Source organism: Zophobas morio, unplaced genomic scaffold (assembly GCF_036711695.1).
Source record: "Zophobas morio isolate AGI-343-1 ecotype UQ-CSIRO unplaced genomic scaffold, CSIRO_AGI_Zmor_V1 ptg000021l, whole genome shotgun sequence".
NCBI classification, from domain to species: Eukaryota; Metazoa; Arthropoda; class Insecta; order Coleoptera; family Tenebrionidae; genus Zophobas; species Zophobas morio.
The window spans coordinates 17,357,977-17,379,901 of NW_026972126.1; the positions used below are offsets into that span (position 1 = coordinate 17,357,977).

At 35.3% G+C, this 21,925-nt stretch overlaps 1 protein-coding gene across 1 annotated transcript in view; it reads right to left on the reverse strand.

The window, feature by feature from the left end:
• Dgo (diego) overlaps positions 1 to 21,925 on the reverse strand; it is a 129,335-nt gene that overhangs the window by 13,487 nt on the left and 93,923 nt on the right. The window contains exon 2 of the mRNA XM_064061514.1: positions 4,902 to 5,259. Within this exon, the coding sequence (XP_063917584.1) occupies positions 4,902 to 5,237 (336 nt within the window). The 5' untranslated portion in view covers positions 5,238 to 5,259. The remainder of the gene's footprint in view (positions 1 to 4,901; positions 5,260 to 21,925) is intronic.

A 21,925-nucleotide genomic window follows, 5' to 3' on the forward strand; every position in this document is an offset into this window, starting at 1 on the left:
ACTCGGAGAACCCAACCGTCTTTTTTTTAAGAATCTGAAACCTTTTCAGAGGTCCCAACTGATGTTTTTTTTTTTTAGAAAAGTGAAACCTTTATAGGGGCCCCAAGTGTTTTTGTTAACAATGAGATACCTTCTCGAGGGTCCCAAATGGTATTTTTTAAAGAAGGTGAAACCTTCTCGGGGGCCTAGGGGTTATTCTTAAGAAGGTGAAACCTTCTCAGGGGCCCCAAGAGTCTTTTTCTTATGAATCTGAAACCTTCTCGTGGGCCCCAAGTGTTTTTTTAACAATGTGAAACCTTCTCAGGGGCCCCAAGAGTCTTTCACTCATGAATCTGAAAGCTTCTCAGGGAGCCCAAGTGTTGTTCTTAAGAAGCTAAAGCCTTCTCAGGGGCCCCAAGATTCTTTTTCTCATGAATCTGAAACCTTCTCGGAAGTCCCAACCGTCTTTTTTTAAGAATTTTAAACCTTTTCGGAGGTCCTAACTGACGGTTTTTTTTTAGAAAAGTGAAACCTTCTCGGGGGCCCCAATTGTTTTTGTTAACCATGTGAAACCTTCTCTGGGATCCCACTTGGTATTTTTTAAAGATAGTGAAACCTTCTCGGGGGTCCAAGTGTTTTTTTAACAATGTGAAACCTTCTCGGGGCTCTCAATTATTACTTTTTAAAGAAGGTGAAACCTTCTCAGGGGCCCCAAGAGTCTTTCACTCATGAATCTGAAACCTTCTCAGGGGGCCCAAGTGTTTTTCTTAAGAAGCTGAAACCTTCTCGAGGGTCGCAACTATTCTTTTTTTTTAAGTCGAAACCTTCTCAGGAATCACAAGAGTCTTTCTGCCATGAATCTGAAACCTTCTCGGAAGTCCCAACCGTCTTTTTTTAAGAATCTGAAACCTTTTCGGAGGTCCTAACTGATGTTTTTTTTTTAGAAAAGTGAAACCTTCTCGGGGGCCCCAATTGTTTTTGTTAGTCGTGTGAAACCTTCTCAGGGATCCCACTTGGTATTTTTTAAAGATAGTGAAACCTTCTCGGGGGTCCAAGTGTTTTTTTTTAACAATGTGAAACCTTCTCGGGGCTCTCAATTATTATTTTTTAAAGAAGGTGAAACCTTCTCAGGGGCCCCAAGAGTCTTTCACTCATGAATCTGAAACCTTCTCAGGGGGCCCAAGTGTTTTTCTTAAGAAGCTGAAACCTTCTCGAGGGTCGCAACTATTCTTTTTTAAAGAAGTCGAAACCTTCTCAGGGGTCACAAGAGTCTTTCACTCATGAATCTGAAACCTTCTCAGGGGGCCCAAGTGTTTTTCTTAAGAAGCTGAAACCTTCTCGAGGGTCGCAACTATTCTTTTTTAAAGAAGTCGAAACCTTCTCAGGGGTCACAAGAGTCTTTCTCCTATGAATCTGAAACCTTCTCGGAAGTCCCAACCGTCTTTTTTTTTAAGAATCTGAAACCTTTTCGGAGGTCCTAACAATTGTTTTTGTTAACCATGTGAAACCTTCTCAGAGATCTCACTTGGTATTTTTTAAAGATAGTGAAACCTTCTCGGGGGTCCAAGTGTTTTTTTTTAACAATGTGAAACCTTCTCCGGGCTCTCAATTATTCTTTGTTAAAGAAGGTGAAACTTTCTCGAGGGCCCAAGGGTTATTCTTAAGAAGGTGAAACCTTCCCAGGGCCCCCAAGAGTCTTTCTTTAATGAATCTGAAACCTTCTCAGGGGTCCCAACGGATGATTTTTTCAAGAAAGTGAAACCTTCTCGGGGCTCTCAATTATTATTTTTTAAAGAAGATGAAACCTTCTCAGGGGGCCCAAGCGTTTTTCTTAAGAAGCTGAAACCGTCTCGAGAGTCCCAAATAATGTATTTTTTTTTAAGAAAGTGAAACCTTCTCGTGGGTCCCAAGTGTTTTTTTAACAATGTAAAACCTTCTCGGGGATCCCAATTGGTATTTTTGAAAAAAAGTGAAACCTTCTCAGGAGTCCCAACCGTCTTTTTTAAGAATCTGAAACCTTCTCGTGGGTCCCAATTGTATTATTTCTCGAGTCCAATCACGTTTAGAATATTTAGCTGATTAAAATTTATTATTTTGCACTACTGAATTTCAATATTTTTTTAATTCTAGTCTGAAATACAGACCAAGAAATCCACTTTCTTCGAAAAATTATAAAATTAAATTTTGTGAATCTAATGTTTTACGATAACCCCTGTAACTTAAAAAACGACTCATAATATTTAGGATAAACATCAAGAGGGATGCATAAACCACTAGTATACGACTAAGTTATTTTATAAAATTAAATGACCAAATGAAAACATAATATTAAACCAAAAAATATTAATGATGGTTGTGTTATTCCAACTTCTGCTGATATCTAAATTCCAGTCAACATCTAAGCCAGTGTTAGTTCCTGTTGCTAAAAAGAATACTTTCGATTAATATAGCAAGATCGCTATGGAGCTTCACGACCCGTACTCAAGCAATTAAACGTATCGAAACTGGTTATCAGGCAACAAATAATTTCCAATAAATTACGTCGACGCTCAAACTTACAGCTATTACAACAAATTAATTACATACGAACACGAATGTTGAAATATTAATAGATTAAATTTCCAGCTCCACTCCACATAGATAAATCAGCCAGAAAATGAAAAATGTCCCCACCTACGGACTTCTAACCGAATTTCACTACTGTCACTGTAAATATAAAATTATTACATCCATAATTACACACGTCACGACCCGACAACGTATTTTTTAAACCCGCTCGACGTCCATCGTTTCTTGAAACGGTTCTGGAAAAATTCAAATCCGCTTCAAGAAACAAAGCGGGACGCTCTCGAACCGCGTATGAACTATTAATCTCCCACATTTCAACAATAACCACTGCGAGCCATCGATCCAATCCGAGATAATCTAATGCTTGTGTAATAAAACGCATTACACTCAAAGCCCAGATTTAATCTTATTAATTATGTAACGCGACACCAATATCGAGATAATTAAACTATATTTAAATATTTAATAATCCCTGGCTCGTTAGCCGTAATATACGACGCTGATTTATCGCCCATGCGATAAATTACGACGACATTTTCCATTACGCGATCTAACCTTTCGCACAATCCGGAACGAAAAAACGAACTAGCGGACCGCACGATTTTTCCGGAGCGCCGTCTAGATTTACGTCCTTGCCATAAAAGCGCCCTCTTTATCGACTGTCACGCGTCGACATAAACAAGCGATAGCGACCGGTGGGCAGCAATTGCCTATACAAATATCGTAGATTAACGACGGCAATTTGTTCAACTTTGTCATGGTGTGATACGGGTTTTAACTAACGCGATTAGGGACATAAATTAGGCGTTTTTCACAATGTCGCGACGAGGAATTAATCATGTGGCGCCGCCACCGACGAATTTGGGGAGAGGAGAGGCGCGACGACGGAGCCCTGCGGCACACCCAATTGATGATATACTTTTATTATTTTCATACGGTGAAGTAGAAGAGGGACGGAAGTGGAGCTCTGCGAGTAAAAGGACGCAAAGTACTGGTTTTCGTCCATTTTTGAAGCGTAAGGCCGTTGGAAAGTGATATTAAGTTTAGTGCGTGATTAATTGCGTCTATATTCGTTATTTATTATTCTAATAACCCGGTTTACGGCCTTCTTTATTTTTATGAGCTTTTTTATACTTTGGCTCTATTTTTAAGAGGATTATTTTGATGTCAGGACTATCAAAACAAAAGAGCGTCAGTGGGGGTGAGGTATTATGAATTTTATTTTTGGATCGTGGAGATTGAGGTGTTTTTGTGGAAATTTTGGTGTGGGGAGTTGGTCCGTTTATGGATGGGCAACAGGTGTAAATATTACACAGAGTGGTCAACAATGACGATCACTTTCAGAAAATTGTGGTTCCTTCATGTCCGCGGCGACTCCAAGTCAGGGATAAAAATAAATTTAAGACAATGGTGTGACCACGTGTGAAAGATTAGATGATGATAGATGAACTTGGCAGGCTGTAAAACAAAGTTAGTTGTTTTTAGATTTTGTGGGAGTGTTCTTTGTCACCTTGGACAAGACGACAAATTTTCGTTACTATGAAAATTTTTTGTCAAATTAATTTTCGTGACGCTTGTATACACAGATTGTAAGTCGTTTTTTAACGTTCTTAAGATTTAAAACTGGACACGCTCTGTAGCAAATATATACTCAACTTCTGTCCTTAAAGTCAAACTATTGGTTGTTTCCTGGAAGACCAGGTTATGGGTCCACAATTCGCAAAATCTTTATGCTCGTGTTTGTAATATCTAAAATTCTCTTACTCTGCCCCCACCAAACATTCTTGACATTTCCTCTTCGTTATTATTTATTTACGAACGTTCAAAATCCATAAATCCGACAACACGTTTGCCAGCTCCAAAATAATGCATTAGAGATCACGCGCCAGAATGCACATTATGATACTAATACCCAAAATTATCGTGATTTTAGTACAAAGAAACCGAAATAGATCTTACGCTGCAGTCAGCAAGAATAGTCCTAATTAAAGGACCCACGATTTGTTTTATAACCAGAACATCATTTGGCAGTTAACTATAAAATATTTATTATTCCAAACAAACATAAATTTGAATTTTTTTAGGTTAGTCGGGGCTTCTCGAGACAGCTTTTACTATCCAATAAAAACTTACTGTCGTGTACTGTTCAAGGGATATAAATCAAAGACTATCAGCGGAAAATTGGGCATTTCAACAACGCCGGCAGGGGGTGACTGACGAACCAGTCGCCAAATTTCAGGCGTCAATCAACGTTTTATCGCCTATAAAATTACACGAATCGGTTTAATTGGTTTTGCTTAATCATAAAAGTGGAATTGCCCGAATGGGTTTATTTTAATCCTGTTGACACTCACCACACTGTCTTGCTTATCTACATCTGCCCCCCGGGCCAACAGCAGCCTCAGCACTTCCTCGTGTCCGTCTGCAGCGGCCCTTTGAAGGGCGGTGCAGCCGGCACCGTCCGGACTGTCGACCTCCTTGGGGGCGGCGACGTTGAGTAGGAGCCTGACGACGGGGCCGTGGCCGGCGCTGGCGGCCAGGTGGAGGGCGGACCTGCCGTGTTCGTCCCTCGAGAAGCGGACGCAGCGAGCCGTTCCCAGGTAACGACTGCATCCTGCTACGTCTCCTGCACTCGCGGCGGCTCGAAGCGCCGCTGCACCGCCTCCGCTCCCGGTACTGCTTCCGCTCATCCAGAGCCATCCGACATACTACCTGGAAAAGGGAACAGATTTTCTAAAAAACTGACGAAATTTGTACATGCTATACAGATAGTAGTTTTGAAACGACTACTTGAAATGAAACAGCCTGTATTTTGGAATAAAACCAAAAATGCCTCTAAAACCTCCCGAAAATTTTCATAACCCCTAGCGTACGAAGAAGTAGGTCTCCCGTTTCCGTCTGTCTGTCTGCGGTCTGTTCGGACTTTTTTAATTAGATAAAATAAATAAAATTAAATTAATCTCTGTTTCATTTTTTTGTTGATCAAATTAAGAATGAATCACCCCATTTCTTCGATAATGTGAGAATACGCACGTCTTTATAATAATAAAATAATGATAAAATAAGAATTGTAATAATAATATTCAGAACATTTTGTTCAAATGAGACTCATAAATAATTTTAGTCCTGTGTTTTGAAACAAATTTTTACGTGACATTCTTCCTATATATAAACATAAACACTTCAAGCACTACGCATGTTGCTGAGAAGCCATTTTTCCCGCTGGTTATCTCATTATCTGTTGTAAATATAACTTGTGTGGCGTCATAAAATTTATGAGTTCTTTTTTTTTTGGTTGTTATAAAAATACAATTTTGTATTCGATGAGCGTTTTTTGACACACGATTTCGAGATTGTGCAAAATGCAAAACTGGCTACTTCCGGCCGTTCCAGTAATTTATGACTTGCAGCCAGTCAGCTACGTACAGAAAGAGCTGCCGTCGGCTGACGGTTGTGTTTTGTTTTCAGTATCGTTTCTGATTATTATTCTGCTTTTCTGTCCGTTCAGTAATTTCAAAAGTGTGCAGTATCTTCTACCCATTTATGAGCGAATCTTATAGTTGGTTCAAAATTAAAAAAATCCACTTGCATAATTAACTTTGTGTGGAACTGTCCCTATTGGAATGAACAGTGCTTACGGTATTCAGATTATAATTATCCCGATTTAGTTCAAAATTAACACTATAATTTATTCCTTAGGTATTAGGTTAAATAATATATATGTCTGAGCGCAAATAATTTCTCAGTGGAAACTAAAAACGGAAACTTAAATTTCAAGATAAATAAACAGGAGTTAGTAAAATGTCGAAAAGTTATAAGGTTTTTTCCACCTCAGACTTCTACTTTTTTGTTTATTCCCACATATATTAAAGTAATGACAATTTGTGAATTAAATTTTCTAACTAAATAGTTCCCATTCATATTAGGAAAAAGAGGTCACAAATAAATAATAGTATTAGGTTCCTAAGCATCTAGATCCGCCCGACATATACTTAATTCAGGCGCGAGGTAAGTTCTGTGGAAACAAACTCCGACCATTTTTTTTTAAGAATCTGAAACGTTTGTCGGGTCCCCAAATGTCTTTTTTATAATAAATGAAACTTTCTTGGGGCCCAAACTGTCTTTTAAGAATATGATGTTTATTTAAGAAGGTGAAACCTTCTCTGGACTCCCAACTGTCTGTTCTTAAGAATCTGAAACTTTCTCAGGAGATCCAACTGTTTTTTTCTTAAAAACCTGAAACATGGGGGCCCCAACTGTCTTTTCCTAAGAATCTAAAACCTTCTCAGAGGCCCCAACTGCCTTATTTTAAGAATCTGAAACCTTCTCAGGGGCCCCAACTCCCTGATTTTAAGAATCTGAAACCTTCCTGGGTGGCCTAGCTGTGCTTTTTTTTTCAAGAATTTGTTACCTTCTAGGAGGCCCAACGGTCTTTTTCTGAAGAATCTGAGACATCCTCAGGGACCCCAACTGTTTTTTTTATTAACTACCTGAAACCTTCTCCGGGCCCCCAACTAACTGTCTTTTCTTAAGAATCTGGAATCTTCTCAGGAGTCCCAGCTGACTTTTTTTTAAGAATCTGAGACCTTTCCAGGGGCCCCAATTGTCTTTTTCTCAAGAATCTGAAACTTTCTTAGGGGGTTCAACTGTGTATTCTTTAAGAATCTTAAATCTTCTCAGGAGCTTCAACTGTCTTTTTTTCAAGAATTTGATTCCTTCTCAAGGACATCAAGTGGTTTTTTAAGACTCTGGAATCTTCTTAGGGGCCCCAACTGTCTTTTTGTTAAGAATCTGAAACCTTTTCAGGGACCTCAACTGTGTTTTTAAACATCTGAAAGCTTCTCAGGAGCCTCAACTGTCTTTTTTTCTTGAATTTGATTCCTTTCTTAAGCCTCTGGAATCTTCTCAAGGGCTCTAATTGTCTTTTTCTTAAAGAATCTGAGATCTCAGGGGCCGTAACTGTCGTTTCTTAAGAATCTGAATTCTTCTCAGGGGCACCAACTGTCTTTTTTTTTAAGAATCTGAAACCTTCTCAGTTGCCCCAACTAATTATTGTCTTTTCTTAACAACCTGGAATCGTTTCAGGAGCCCCGATTGTCTTTTTCTCAAGAATCTGAAACTTTCTCAAGGGGCTCAACTGTGTATTCTTTAAGAATCTGAAACCTTCTCAGGAGCCTCAACTATCTTTTTTTCAAGAATTTGATTCCTTCTCAGGGACATCAAGTAATTTTTTTAGACTCTGGAATCTTCTTAATGGCCCATAATGTCTTTTTCTTAAAGAATCTGAGACCTCAGGGATTCCCACCGTCTTTTCTTAACAATCTGAAACCTTCTCAGGGGTCCCAATTGACTTTCTATAAAAATCTGAAACTTTCTCCAGGACGCTAACTGTCTTATTTTAAGAATCTGAAACCTTCTCAGGAGCCCCAACTAACTGTCTTTTTTTAAGAATCTGAAATTCTCTCAGGGCCACAAAATTGTCCTTTTGCTAAGAATCTGAAACCTCAGGGGCCTCAACTGTGTTTTTGAACATCTGAAAGCTTCTCAGGAGCCTCAACTGTCTTTTTTTCAAGAATTTGATTCATTCTCAGTGGCACCAACTGTCATTTCCTAAGCCTCTGGAATCTTCTCAAGGGCCCCAAGTGACTTTTTCTTAAAGAATCTGAGATCTCAGGGGCCGCAACTGTCTTTTCTTAAGAATCTGAAATCTTCTCAGGGACTCCAACTGTATTTTTTTTTAGAATCTGAAACCTTTTCAGGGGCCCCAAATAATTATTTCTTAAGAACCTGGAATCGTTCTCAGATGCTCCAACTGTCTTTTTTTTATAATTTGAAACCTTCTCGGGGGCCCCAATTGTCTTTTTGTTAAGAATTTGAAACCTTCTCAGGGGCCCCAATTGTGTTTTTTTTTTAAGAATCTGAAAGCTTCTCAGGAGGTTCAACTGTATTGTTTCAGGAATTTGATTCCTTCTCAGTGGCACAAACTTTCTTAAGACTCTAAAATCTTTTCAGGGCCTCCCAATGTCTTTTTCTTAAAGAATCTGAGACCTCAGGAATTCCCACTGTCTTTTCTTAAGAATCTGGAATCTTCTCAAGGGCCCCAACTGTCTTTTTCTTAAAGAATCTGAGATCTCAGGGGCAGTAACTGTCTTTTCTTAAGAATAATCCGAAATCTTCTCAGGGGCCCCAACTGTATTTATTTTTAGAATCTGGAACCTTCTCAGGGGCCCCAATTGTCTTTTTGTTAAGAATTTGAAACCTTCTCAAGGGCCTCAACTGTGTTTTTTAAGAATCTGAAAGCTTTTCAGGAGGTTCAACTGTATTGTTTCAAGAATTTGATTCCTTCCCAAAGGCACAAACTTTCTTAAGACTCTAGAATCTTCTCAGGGGTCCCTAATGTCTTTTTCTTAAAGAATCTGAGACCTCAGGAACTCCGACTGTCTTTTCTTAAGAATCTGAAACCTTCTCAGGGACCCCAATTGACTTTCTATAAAAATCTGAAACCTTCTCCGGAACTCCAACTGTCTTACTTTAAGAATCTGATATCCTCTCAGGGGCACAAAATTGTTTTTTGTTAAGAATCTGAAACCTTCTCAGGGGCCTCAATTGTGTTTTTTAAACATCTGAAAGCTTCTCAGGAGCCTCAACTGTATAACGTTCTCAGGGGCCCCAACTAATTATTGTCTTTTCTTAAGAACCTGGAATCGTCTCAGAGGCTCCGACTGTCTTTTTTTATAATTTGAAACCTTCTCAGGGGCCCCAATTGTCTTTTTGTTAAGAATTTGAAACCTTCTCAGGGGCCTCAACTGTGTTTTTTTTAATAATCTGAAAGCTTCTCAGAAGCCTCAACTGTCGTTTTTTCAAGAATTTGCTTCCTTCTCAGTGGCATCAACTGTCATTTCTTAAGCCTCTGTAATCTTTTCAAGGGCCCCAACTGTCTTTTTTCTTAAAGAATCTGAGACTTCAGGGGCCCTAACTGTCTTTTCTTAAATATTTGGAATCTCATCATGGGCCCCAACTGTATTTTTTTAAGAATCTGAAACCTTCTCAGGGGCCCCAACTGTGATTTTTTAAGAATCTGAAAGCTTCTCAGGAACCTCAATTGTCTTTTTTTTTCAAGAATTTGATTCCTTCTCAGTGGCACCACCAACTGTCTTTCCTTAAAACTCTGGAATCTTCTCAGGGGCCCCTAGTGTTTTTTCTTAAATAATCTGAGATCTCAGTGTCCCCAACTGTCTTTTCTTAAGAATCTGATATTTTCAAAGAGCCCCAACTGTATGTTTTTCATATTTTGAAACTTTCTCAGGGGCCCCAATTTTCTTTCTATAAGAATCTAAAACCTTCTCCGGGGCCCCAAATATGTGTTTTTTTTTTCAAGAGACTGATACCTTCTCAGGGGCCTCAACTTTGTTTTTTACAAATCTGAAACCTTCTCCGGGGACCAAACTGTCTTTTTTTTAAGAATTTGATTCCTTCTCAGGAGCACTATCTGTCTTTTCTTAACAATCTGGAGTTTTCTCAGGGGCTACAACAGTCTTTTTTTTTAAGAATTTGAAACATTCTCAGGATCCCCTATTGTATTTTTCTTAAGAATCTGAAACCTTTTCAGGGGATTTAACTGTCTTATCTTAAGAATCTGAAACCTCGGGGACACCAACTGTGTTTTTTTTTCAAGAGACTGATACCTTCTCAGGGGCCTCAACAGTGTTTTGTTAAGAATCTGAAACGTTGTCCGGGACCCCAACTGTCTTTTTTTCAAAAATTTAAATCCTTCTCAGGGGCACAATCTGTCTTCCCGGGGGTCCCAGCTGGTATTTTTAAGAATGTGATATCTTCTTGCAGGCCCCAAATGTCTTTTTAAAAAATCTGAACAGGTCTAGAGGGCATCAACTGTCATTTTCTTAAGAATGTGAAACCTTCTCAGGGGCCCCAACTGTGTTTTTTTAAGATTCTGAAACCTTCTCGGAGTCCAGAATGAGTTTGTTTAAAGAATGTGATACCTTCTTGGAGGCCCCAACTGCCTTTTTTGAATCTGAAACCTTCCTTCTTGGGAGGCGCAACGGTCTTTTTTAAGAATGTGAAACCTTCTCAGGGGCCCCAACTGTCTTTTCTTAAGAATCTGGAATCTTCTCATAGGCCCCAACTGTATTTTTTAAGAATCTGAAACCTTCTCAGGGGCCCCAACTGTGATTTTTTAAGAATCTGAAAGCTTCTCAGGAGCCTCAACTGTCTTTTTTTTCAAGAATTTGATTCCTTCTCAGTGGCACCACCAACTGTCTTTCCTTAACACTCTGGAATCTTCTCAGGGGGCCCTAGTGTCTTTTTCTTAAATAATGTGAGACCTCAGGGTCCCCAACTGTCTTTTCTTAAGAATCTGGTATTTTCAAGGAGCCCCAACTGTATGTTTTTAAGAGTCTGAAACTTTCTCAGGGGGCCCAATTGTCTTTAGATAAGAATCTGAAACCTTCTCCGGGGCCCCAACTGTGTTTTTTTTCAAGAGACTGATACCTTCTCAGGGGCCTCAACTGTGGTTTTTTAAGAATCTGAAACCTTCTCCGGGGCCCCAAGTGTCTTTTTTTCAAGAATTTGTTTCCTTCTCAGGGGCACAATCTGTATTTTCTTAACAATCTGGAGTCTTCTCAGGGGCTACAACAGTCTTTTTTTTAAGAATTTGAAACATTCTCAGGATTCCCCATTGTATTTTTCTTAAGAATCTGAAACCTTCTCGGGGACACCAACTGTGTTTTTTTCTCAAGAGACTGATACGTTCTCAGGGGCCTCAACTGTGTTTTTTTAAGAATCTGAAATCTTCTCCGGGGCCCCAACTGTCTTTTTTTCAAGAATTTGATTCCTTCTCAGGGGCACAATCTGTCTTCCCAGGGGTCCCAGCTGGTTTTTTTAAGAATGTGATATCTTCTTGCAGGCCCCAAATGTCTTTTTAAAAAATCTGAAACGTTCTAGGGGGTATCAACTATCTTTTTTAAGAATGTGTAACCTTCTCAAGGACCACAATTGTCTTTTCTTAAGAATCTGGAATCTTCTCATGGGCCCCAACTGCCTTTTTTTTAAGAACCTGATATGTTCTCAGGGGCTCCAAGTGTCTTTTTCTTATCACAATATAACCTTGTCTTTTAATGATCTGAAACCTTCTCGAGGCTCCTGTGTTTTTTTCTTTTTAAAGAAGGTGAAACTTTCTCGGGGGCAGCAAATGTCTTTTTTTAAGAAGAAGGTACAACCTTGAGCGAGTCCCAATTGCTTTTTTTTTAAAGACGATGAAATCTTCTTTTCTTCTCTTACACTTGTGACTAGCGCTTTCTAGATTGTTTTTATTCTAGAGATTATCAAAAAGTAGTCAAATTTCGTAAAATCAAATTTTGTCATTTTTCAAAGAAGCAGAATTTGTTGGATTGTACTTCAGGGGCGAGGGAAGTTCTGTCTAAATAATTTTCGACCAATTTTTACCACTGATACATACCACTAGGACTCGTTTAATCCGTAGAAGATCGTCGCTCGTCTATTATTTCTCAAGTAGCTCGATCAACTTTTTCTCAGCTGCCAACTTTTTGTTCGTTTTTGACTCTAATTAATCGCTTTTTACCTCGTTTCCTACCGTCCAGTCCACGATACGCAAACACCCTGTATAATTAAAGTAACATTTCTCAAAACAAGTCTACGTACAACCCATCCATCACGGCAAACACGAATGTGGCATCGCTGAAGGCTACTATTATTTATAGGCCGTCCAGGTGAAATCTTGCGTTACTGCATTACTCCGATGCAGAACGAAGAACAGTTGCTCGGCGTTATAGAGCAATTAAACAAAATAAAAATTTGTGGTAGATCTTTCCGGATCTGTTTTATTATTCCAGTGGGAGTCACCGTTCCCAGAACTTTCTTCAAAACAATTTTGTTGTTGATCCCGATCTCGTAAAATCGGAAATGCTACTGGAAAAGGTGCGTCATTCTGCACGCACGTCTATAATTGGTTTCGCGTTTTTTTAAAACTGATTTAAGTTTAAATCATCAATTACAAATGCATCTGCACCGTTGGAAACAAACCGCTAATAACTAGAATTTTAAAATACGAGGTCTGAACGCTTCCCAGAAGCTGCTGCCTGGTTAATAAATCACTCGACACGTTATAATTATTGTTGGCAAAATCACAAAATAACGCACGATTTCGCGAAAATCATTGTTTCTATATTTATTTAAAACGCAAGATGCAGTGTTCGCAAATATAGACCTCCAGAGCGGAATTAAGTACGAGGAAAGGAATTTCAATTTTATTCGGTTTAACGAACTCGTGGATGAGAGTCAATCTAAAGGCTCTAAAAGATACGGCGCGACACACGATCAGTCGGGAAGATGTATAGAGATACGATAAATGCGTGTCTGGGATAAATCACGCAGTTCGATTTGCATGGTGCTATAAATTTCCATGCACAATAAGTCTCGAATGTCACTAGGGAAACATTACCAAGAAGGTCGCGTTTCACAAGAGCAAAAAGACAGATAGATGTGATCATTTTACCAGCGGTGAGAAGTACTAAAGTGCTGAATCAAGAATCAACTAGTTGTTACACGCGTATATTACACAAGCCAGTGGGTTTTAGTACCAACTGTAGTAATAATCTCAAACCGAGTGAAAACGTTTGTAAGCTGTGCGAAACTGATTTCTATTCTAATACCTGGAAACAGGGTAATACAAGGAAGCGTTCTAGTCCCAATGCGTTTCGTAAATGATATAATGTTGATTCGATTTAATGATAATCAGTCTAGTAGTTGCTGAAAACGGAGTGACACAAGGATGCGTTTTAGCCCCAATACTTTTCTTAGTATACGTAAGTGATACACAATTCGAAGTTTCAAACTTTAAATGATAACGTAATTCTTCTAGCAAATGATATAACTGTTAAATTAAAGAAAATAGATATTAAACTTCTACGATTATATTTGAATTTTGACATTTCTTGTAAATTTTCGCCTACCTGTCGATTTATTTATTCGACATACAATCTCCCAAGTCACCAAACCGATCAGTTTAAAATAGTATTTCGTAGCCTGGGAACTTGTTTGATCTACAGACCAGAGCGCACTCAGGCCAATATCGACTCTAAGCGATTTATCTATGAGCAAACTTTCGTTAAAGTTGATCTGATACACATCTACTACGAAGAACTAACCCGTTTCGACCATCCGGTCAGCAACAATGAAATGAGGTAATCTCCAAATTTTACAATAGTAGATATAATTTAAAATTTATTTAAACAAGATTTGTAGAAAAAAATCAACAACAATTTTCAATTTATAGTTATTGGAAGCACGTTAAATCGTTAGTCAAAATTTATCCATTATCTTATAATTTTGTCGAATAAATGTTTTTTAAATGTTATAAAGTAGCATAACCCTGAACTTATGGTTTATAAATACCTTGTTAAGATTTTTCAACTTTAGATATTTCGATTATTCAATATTTCAATTTTGGACTTTTTCAATTTATCCATTCTTCAAATTTTTCATTCGTCGATTTTTCAATTTTTCAAATTTTGACAATTCTAAATTTTCAGTTTTCTGATTTCTGGAGTAATCGTTTTTTTGCCCATTTCTCGACCAAAGTTTCGATTTTACACTTCTTCAATTCTTCAACTTTTCAGGTTTTTGATTTTTCAACTTTTCGATTTTTTAAGCTTACGATTATTCGAATTTGTTTTTTAGTTTTTTTAAATTCTCAATTTTTGCATATTTCTTTCAGTTTTGGAATTTTTCAATATTTCGATTTTTCGGCTTTTCGATTTTTGGACCCCTGGATTTTTTGATTTCTTGATTTTTTACTTTTTGGATTTTCAATTTTTTGTTACACTTTGATTTTTCAATTTTTCAACTTTTCGATGTTTTAATTTTTTTTTTTAAATTTTCGATGTTTCGAAATTTGAATTTCTCGGTTTTTCGATTTTTATTTTTGGGTTTTTCAATTTTCCGATTTTCCAATTTTTCGTTATTTCAATTTTTCAGTTAGCCGATTTTTCAATTTTTTTAAATTTTTCTAAATTCTGGAGTTCGATTTCTCAATTTGTCGATAGTCAGTTTTTCGATTTTTAAATTTTAAATTCTCGAATTTTTATTTCTTGATTTTTTGATGTCTAAATTTCTTCGTTTTTCAAGTTTACGATATTTCCATTTTTCAATGTTTTAAATTTTAGATTTTTCAGTTCTTCAATATTTTGTAATTTTTCAAATTTTGACGTTCCTGAATTGTCAGTTTTTCGATTTCTCAAATAATCTAATTTTTGATTTTCCAATTGCCCATCTTCCCACAGTTTCGATCTTTCAAGTCTTCAGTTCTTCAATTTTTCTATAGTTTAGTTTCCAATTTTTGGATATTTCGTTCAATTTTGTGATTTTTCAGTTCGTCGATTCTTCATTTTTTTCTCCTATTTTTCAATTTTTCGATATTTGAGTTCTGGGATTTTTTAGCTTATTTCGACTTTTTATTTTTCGGATTTTCAATTTTTCGTTTTTTAAACTTTAGATTTTTCAGTTTTTCGACTGTTTTGTACATATTTCGATTTCTCAATTTTTCAACTTTTCGATATTTTAACTTTTCAGTTTTCAACATTTTAGGTTTTTCAATTTCGATTATCAATTTTTTGTTTAATTTTTCGATGTTTCGATTTTTCAGTTATCCGATTTTTCAATTTTCCAATTTTCTAAATCCTGGAGTTTCAATTTCTCGATTTTTTATCGATTTTTCAGTTTTTCGATTTTTAAATTTTAGATTTTCGAATTTTTATTTTTGAATTTTTTGATGTTTCTATTTTGCGAATATTTTAATTGTTCAATGTTTTAAATTTTAGATTTTTCGATTTCTCGATGTTTTGATTTTTCAGTTCTTCAATTGTTCGACTTTGCTTTTTTGGTTTTCCGATTTCACAGTTTTCCAATTTTTTCATTTCTGTTTTTGGATATTTCTTTTTGTTCTCAGATTTTTTCAATATTTTGTTTTTCGACTTCTGGATTTTTCGATTTTTCGATTTTTTTGGATTTTCAATTTTTCGTTTTTTATACTTTATATTTTTTTCGACTGTTTTATATTTCGATTCTTCGATTTCTTCAGTTTTCAGTTCTTATATATTTTAATTTTTCAATTTTTCGAATTTTTAAATTTTCGATTTTTCAATTTTTTGAGATCTCGGTTTATCGAGATTGGGATGTTTTGATGTTTTTATTGTTCAATCTTTCGATTTATCATTTTTTCCATTTTCAACTTTTCGATTTTTCGATTTTTTTCATTTCGAGTTTCGATTTCTCTATTTTTTTGGTTTTTTGATGTTTAGATTTCTCCATTTTTCAATTTTAAGATATTTTTCAGTTCTTCAACATTTTTTAATTTTTCAAATTTTGACGTTTCTGAATTTTCAGTTTTCCGTTTTCTCAATTAATATAATTTTTGATTTTCCCACTTCTCGACTTCCCAAAGTTTTGATCTTCCAGTTTTTTAATTTTTCGATTTTTCGACTTTGCTTTTTGGTTTTTCAATTTTTCAATTTTCCAATTTTTTCATTTTTCACTTTTTAGATATTTCTTTCAGTTTTCGCATTTCCTTGACTTTCCGATTTTTCGATTTTTCCATTTTTTATTTTCAATCTCTCGATTTATCAATTTTTCCATTTTTAACTTTTCGATTTTTCGATTTTGGCCTATTTCGGTTTCTCAATTTTTCGATTTTTCGACTTCTAGACTTTTCGACTCCTTGATTTCCCGATCTTTTGATTTTTCAATTTCTCGATGTCTCAGTTTTTGAATTTTCCGATGTTTCGATTCTCGAATTGTCCAATTTTTTAATTTTCCAATTTTTTTCATTTTCGAGTTTCGATTTCTCGTTTAGTTTTACGATATTTTAATTTTTCAATGTTTTAAATTTTAGCTTTTTCGATTTTTCAGTTCTTCACTGTTTTTTAATTTTTCAAATTCTGACGTTTCTGAATTTTCAGTTTTCTGATTTCTCAATTAATCTAATTTTTGATCTTCTAATTTCTCGACTTCCCAAAGTTTCGATTTTTCAGTTCTTCAGTTCTTCAATTTTTCGATTTTTCAGGTTTTTGATTTTTCATTTTTTCGATTTTTTAAATCTGCGATTTTTCGATTTTGTTTTTTTGGCTTTTCGATTTCTCAATTTTTCAATTTTTTAATTTTCCAATTTTTGGATATTTTGTTCAACTTTGTGATTTTTCGATTCTTCAATTTTTCTCCATTTTTCAAATTTTCGATATTTGAGTCCTAAGATTTTTTATTAAGTACTTATTTCGAGTTTTTGATTTTTCGAGTTCTGGATTTTTTGATTTTTCGACATTTTGCTTTTTGAATTTTCATTTTTTCAACTTTTTGATATTTTAACTTTTCAGTTTTTAAAATTTTAGGTTTCCCGATTTCTCGAGTTTTCAGTTCTTCTATATTTGAATTTGTCAATTTTCCGAATTTTTAAATTTTCAATTATCCAATTTCTTTTAATTTTTCGATTTTCCAGTTTTTCGATGTTTCGATTTTTAAATTATCAGATTTTTTAATTTTCCAATTTTTTTCATTTTCGAGTTTCGATTTCTTGATTTGTTATTTTTGGTTATTTGATGTTTGGATTTCTCAATTTTTTTGATTTTTCAGTTCTTCAGAATTTCTATCTTTCAATTTTGTTAAATTTTAACGTTGCTAAACTTTCAGTTTTCCGATTTCTGAATTAATCTATTTTTGATTTTCCCTTTTCTCGACTTCTCCAAGTTTCGATTTTTCAGTTCTTCAATTTTTTCATTTTTCGACTTTGCTTTTTTGGCTTTCGATTTCTCAATTTTCGAATTTTTTCAATTCTCAATTTTTGGATATTTCTTTCCGTTTTCGTTTCTTCGACTTTCGATTTTTTAAATTTTAACAATTTTTAAAATTCTAAATGTTTCGATTTCTCTAGTCTTCAATTCTTCTATATTTTAATTTTTCAATTTTCCGAAGTTTTAAATTTTCGATTTTTCAATTTTTTGAGATCTCGATTTATCGAGATTCGGATGTTTCGATGTTTTGGTTGTTCAATCTCTGGATTTATCAATTTTTCGACTTATCGATTTCTCAATTTTTCAACTTTTCGATATTTTAACTTTTCAGTTTTTAAAGTTAAGTATAAGTTTTTCGATTTCTTGAGTTTTCAGGTTTTCCATATTTCCATTTTTTCAATTTTCGATTTTTCAATTTTTCGCTGTTTTGATTTTTCAGTTATCCGACGTTTCAATTTCTTCATTTTTCAATGTTTTAAATTTTACGTTTTTCGATTTCCCTATTTTTCAGTTCTCCAATATATTTTAATTTTTCAAATTTTGACGTTTTTGAATTTCCAATTTTCCGATTTTTCAATTAATCTAATCTTTGATTTTCCAATTTCTCCACTTCCCAAAGTTTTGATAATTCAATTCTTCGGGTCTTCAATTTTTGGATTTATCAGGTTTTTGATTTCCCAATTTATTCCAATTTTTTAATTTCTCAATGTTTTTGGACATTTCATTGAATTTTGTGATTTTTCTGTTTTTCGATTCTTCAATTTTTCTCCTATTTTTCGTCTGCTTTATACTTCGATTTCCCAATTTTTCAACTTTTCGAGTTTTCAGTCCTATATTTCATTTTTTCATTTTTCGATTTTCCAATTATCCGATTGTTCAATTTCTCGTTTTTTAAATTTCAGATATTCCTTTTTTTTTATTTTTTCATGTTTGGATTTTTAGATTTTTTAATTTCCAGATTTTTCAAGTTTTCGATTTCTCAAGTTTTTCAACATTATCATGATAATTCCTAGTTAAACAAAAAAATACTTAGTTGCATGTCAAAATTGAGTGAAACATCTGAGATGTGATATATGTTTGTAAATAAAATCATCTAAAAAATAACTACTTCCCGAAGAAATTCTGAACACTTAGAGTCGACATTCATTGGCCTGCCCGTGCTCCGGTCTGTGGATCAAACAAGTTCTCAGACGACGATTTTTCAGTAAAGATTTATTTGTTAATTAAATCGTCGACAGACAAACAAACAAAAATGGGGACCAACTTTTGCCAGTTTTATATGTTGGAGAGTGGTATTAATGTGAAAATAGACTTTGTAACAAAATTTTAAACGGAATTAATAATGAAGTCTCTAAATAGCTGAACATATCGTCCACAGATTTATGGCAGTGGCGGGTTTTTTCAGATCATTTTATGACAATTTAAACATCCTAAAACTCTAAAATTCCTCTCATTAATTAGGCAAATATTAAACAAATAAAAAAATACGCGTCCAATTTTTATCCCAGTGTGGGTTTTCAGTTTTAAGTCTCAGCATCTCTTTAAACTCCAAAAAAAAAACGAGCACACTTAAAAAATCGCTAGTAGTATTAATCCTGCACCAAACCTCCAAAACCAGTCACCGCTTTTAATATCATTGTTTTAAAACAAATCCACGCTGTCGAATCAAAAATGCGGTTACCAAATACCTGCCTCCTCTCTCAAGGCTCACAACTTTTACCACTCGTTTTCGCGTACCCATCGATTATATGCAAATTCTGGATTTTGGCACCCATTAACACTCGAAAACATACAAAATCACACCCATCTCGCATAAAAATCTCAAGCCGACGTTTCGTCCATGTTCCAAACAAACAAATCAAAGTTGAAAATAAATTAACTGTCTTATAATACAAACAGTTAAGCGATTATTTAACAACTCCTCACCGATTCGAATCCGCGACTCTGCGACACCACTCCTCAAACAAAACAACCCAAAATAACAATTACATGGCATGGACAATGGGAAAGCATGCCAACTCTATTATCTTTTGTAATGTTGGCAATTAGAGTCCTTGTCGTTTCCGCGGTTTAGAAACCCTAATTAATGGCCGAGACGAATTTCGCCACATTCGAGGCAATATACAGGGTGTTTCACCGATACGAGTCGCACGAAGTTTAAAAGCACTTACTGGTCACATTCGAGCCACCACCACACTGAAAATTCCGCTCCGGGTTATCTCGAGTCCGCTACGCCACTGTGCGTTCACTTAAACTCTTGTTTACTAATCTATTTTCGAAGATTTTTAGCTCCGACAACTTTGGCTTTATGACTTCAATAAACATCAACATAATTCTATTAATATTTTTTATGGCAATGCGCGCCGAAATGATGGACTTCTTCAATATGTCAATGCGAGATTGCAAGTGGTGAAAGCGAGCCTTTTTCTCTTAATTTAATTTACGTTATGGCATTTTATTGCCTATTATTCAGGTTAATGGTGCGGCCTGCCTTCTCGACCCAAAGACGTATTGTAAAATTAATTTAAACGGCATTTACCAAGCCGGGAATAATCGTCCCGCATACCACTCGGACGCACAATTTTATGCGTTTTTTTCAACCTCAACCCACATTTTTTAACCAAGAAAAAAATTTATTACGAAGAAGATAAAATTCTAACTCGTCCACTGAAAAGTGACTTTCATTCCTGGGAAACAGGTTAACAGTATAACAAGTTGTTTTATTGTTTATTTATGTGGTAATTTTGTATAATTGAACGTCGTTTAACGGAACGCGCATTTCAAGAGATAACACGTTTCGCACCATTTTTATGAACTCGGCTCATTGTATCGGAGATAATTATTCCAGAAGTACGTGTCACGTGTCGCAACCTCAATACAATTACAGTGTCACCGAAACCCCGCCCATGTACTTCTCGTCGCAATAAACCCAGCAGCGGCTCTTTTACAATTCGAGCGTTATTTCGCTAAATGAATAATTTATTGTTGCCTAATGAAACCCAAACTGTAAATCACGTGAAGACGCTCGCCAACGTTTTTATTATCACATGTCTTGTAAGCGGCTTATTTGAATGTACTAATTAAGCATCTTTTTATTTATTATCATTATTCGAGTGTTTATTTTATGATTGGCGATTTTTCCGATTTCTGTTGAGAACGCAGACACGATGAGTGCTGCTCTGCGTTAAATTGCTGCGATGTTGTTTAAAAAGTTTTTTGTTTATTGCTAATAAAATTATACGTTCATTAGTTACAAACAGGCGAGGTTTACCTATTTCTGAAAAATGTAAACATGAATTTACAACGCGGGGACGGGTGTTTAAATTTCGACGAATTGCTAGATAAATACCAGACTGGAGACGTAGGAGCGGGCAAAGTTCTGCACATTTATCGTCGTTGTGTTTTATTTTATTTTGAGGAATTTAAAGAGGCTTGCTGACACACTTTTCGTGGCGGAATGTAAATGTGGTAAGTCCGATTCGAGAAGATGAGGGAATCGCCACAAAGTCAAGAGGCATTTCGAAGTGTTTTGGACAAATCTTAGTACTTTGTTGGAGATAGTAGCCGTAGAATAAGGTTGTTTTAATAATTATATTAAACTACTTTCAACCGGTGTGGCACAGAGCTGTCATTATCAGGATATTACTTACTACAACATTTACATCTAAACTCGTGGTTACAGGATAAGGTAGAGAAGTAGTACCGCTAATCGACACCAGTGTGAATATCAAAGCATTTATTAAACAAGATTGTCGATTGTGACTAGTTATAGTTTGCAGCGATTCCCTTCTTACTAATTCACAAACCTAGATACCATTACTTTTTAAAACAATACATGGCGTCATAACTCATAAATTCTGGCAGGAATGTAGTTTTAAGTTTCATTTACTTTTTTTGGTAGGTTGATTAAAGCTGCTGTTGGTCTTCATCAAAAATAAAAAAAAAATGTGATTATTCGAGTGTTATTGTTAACAAAGTGTACAATATACTTTAATTAAAAAAAATGTATACTGTTGTATTAAGAAAACAGAACTGTCCATTCAAATAAGCATTTTCTATAACTTGAACTTATAGTAAATTTATAACTACTTTTCTGCATCTACTGAGTACTTTGTGCTACAATTTTAGTCGTAACATAAACAAAAAACTTTTCTGCCATAAATTTTAAGCGATTCCCTTCTCTTGCATAATCCGCACTTGCAGAAATCTGAACAACTTATCTACGTTAGAAATAAAACCAAAAATAGCGTAATAAACGTTCAAAATCTTAATTAAATTTAAATATTATGAAAAATGTATTTGTGTAATATAACAGGAATGACTTCCTCTAGATTTTCAACGATTCTCTTCTACTGCACCACCCGGATACACAAAACCCTAAGTGAACTTATCCATGTTAGAAATAGAACCAGAAATAGTATCATTAGAGTAGACAATCTTCAGCATTTATTGAACAATATCATCGAATCGGATTAGTTATTCTTTGCAGCGATTCCCCTCTTTCTACTTCTTAACCATAGATATTATTCCTCTCTGGAAATAATGCATGGAGTCGTAACTCA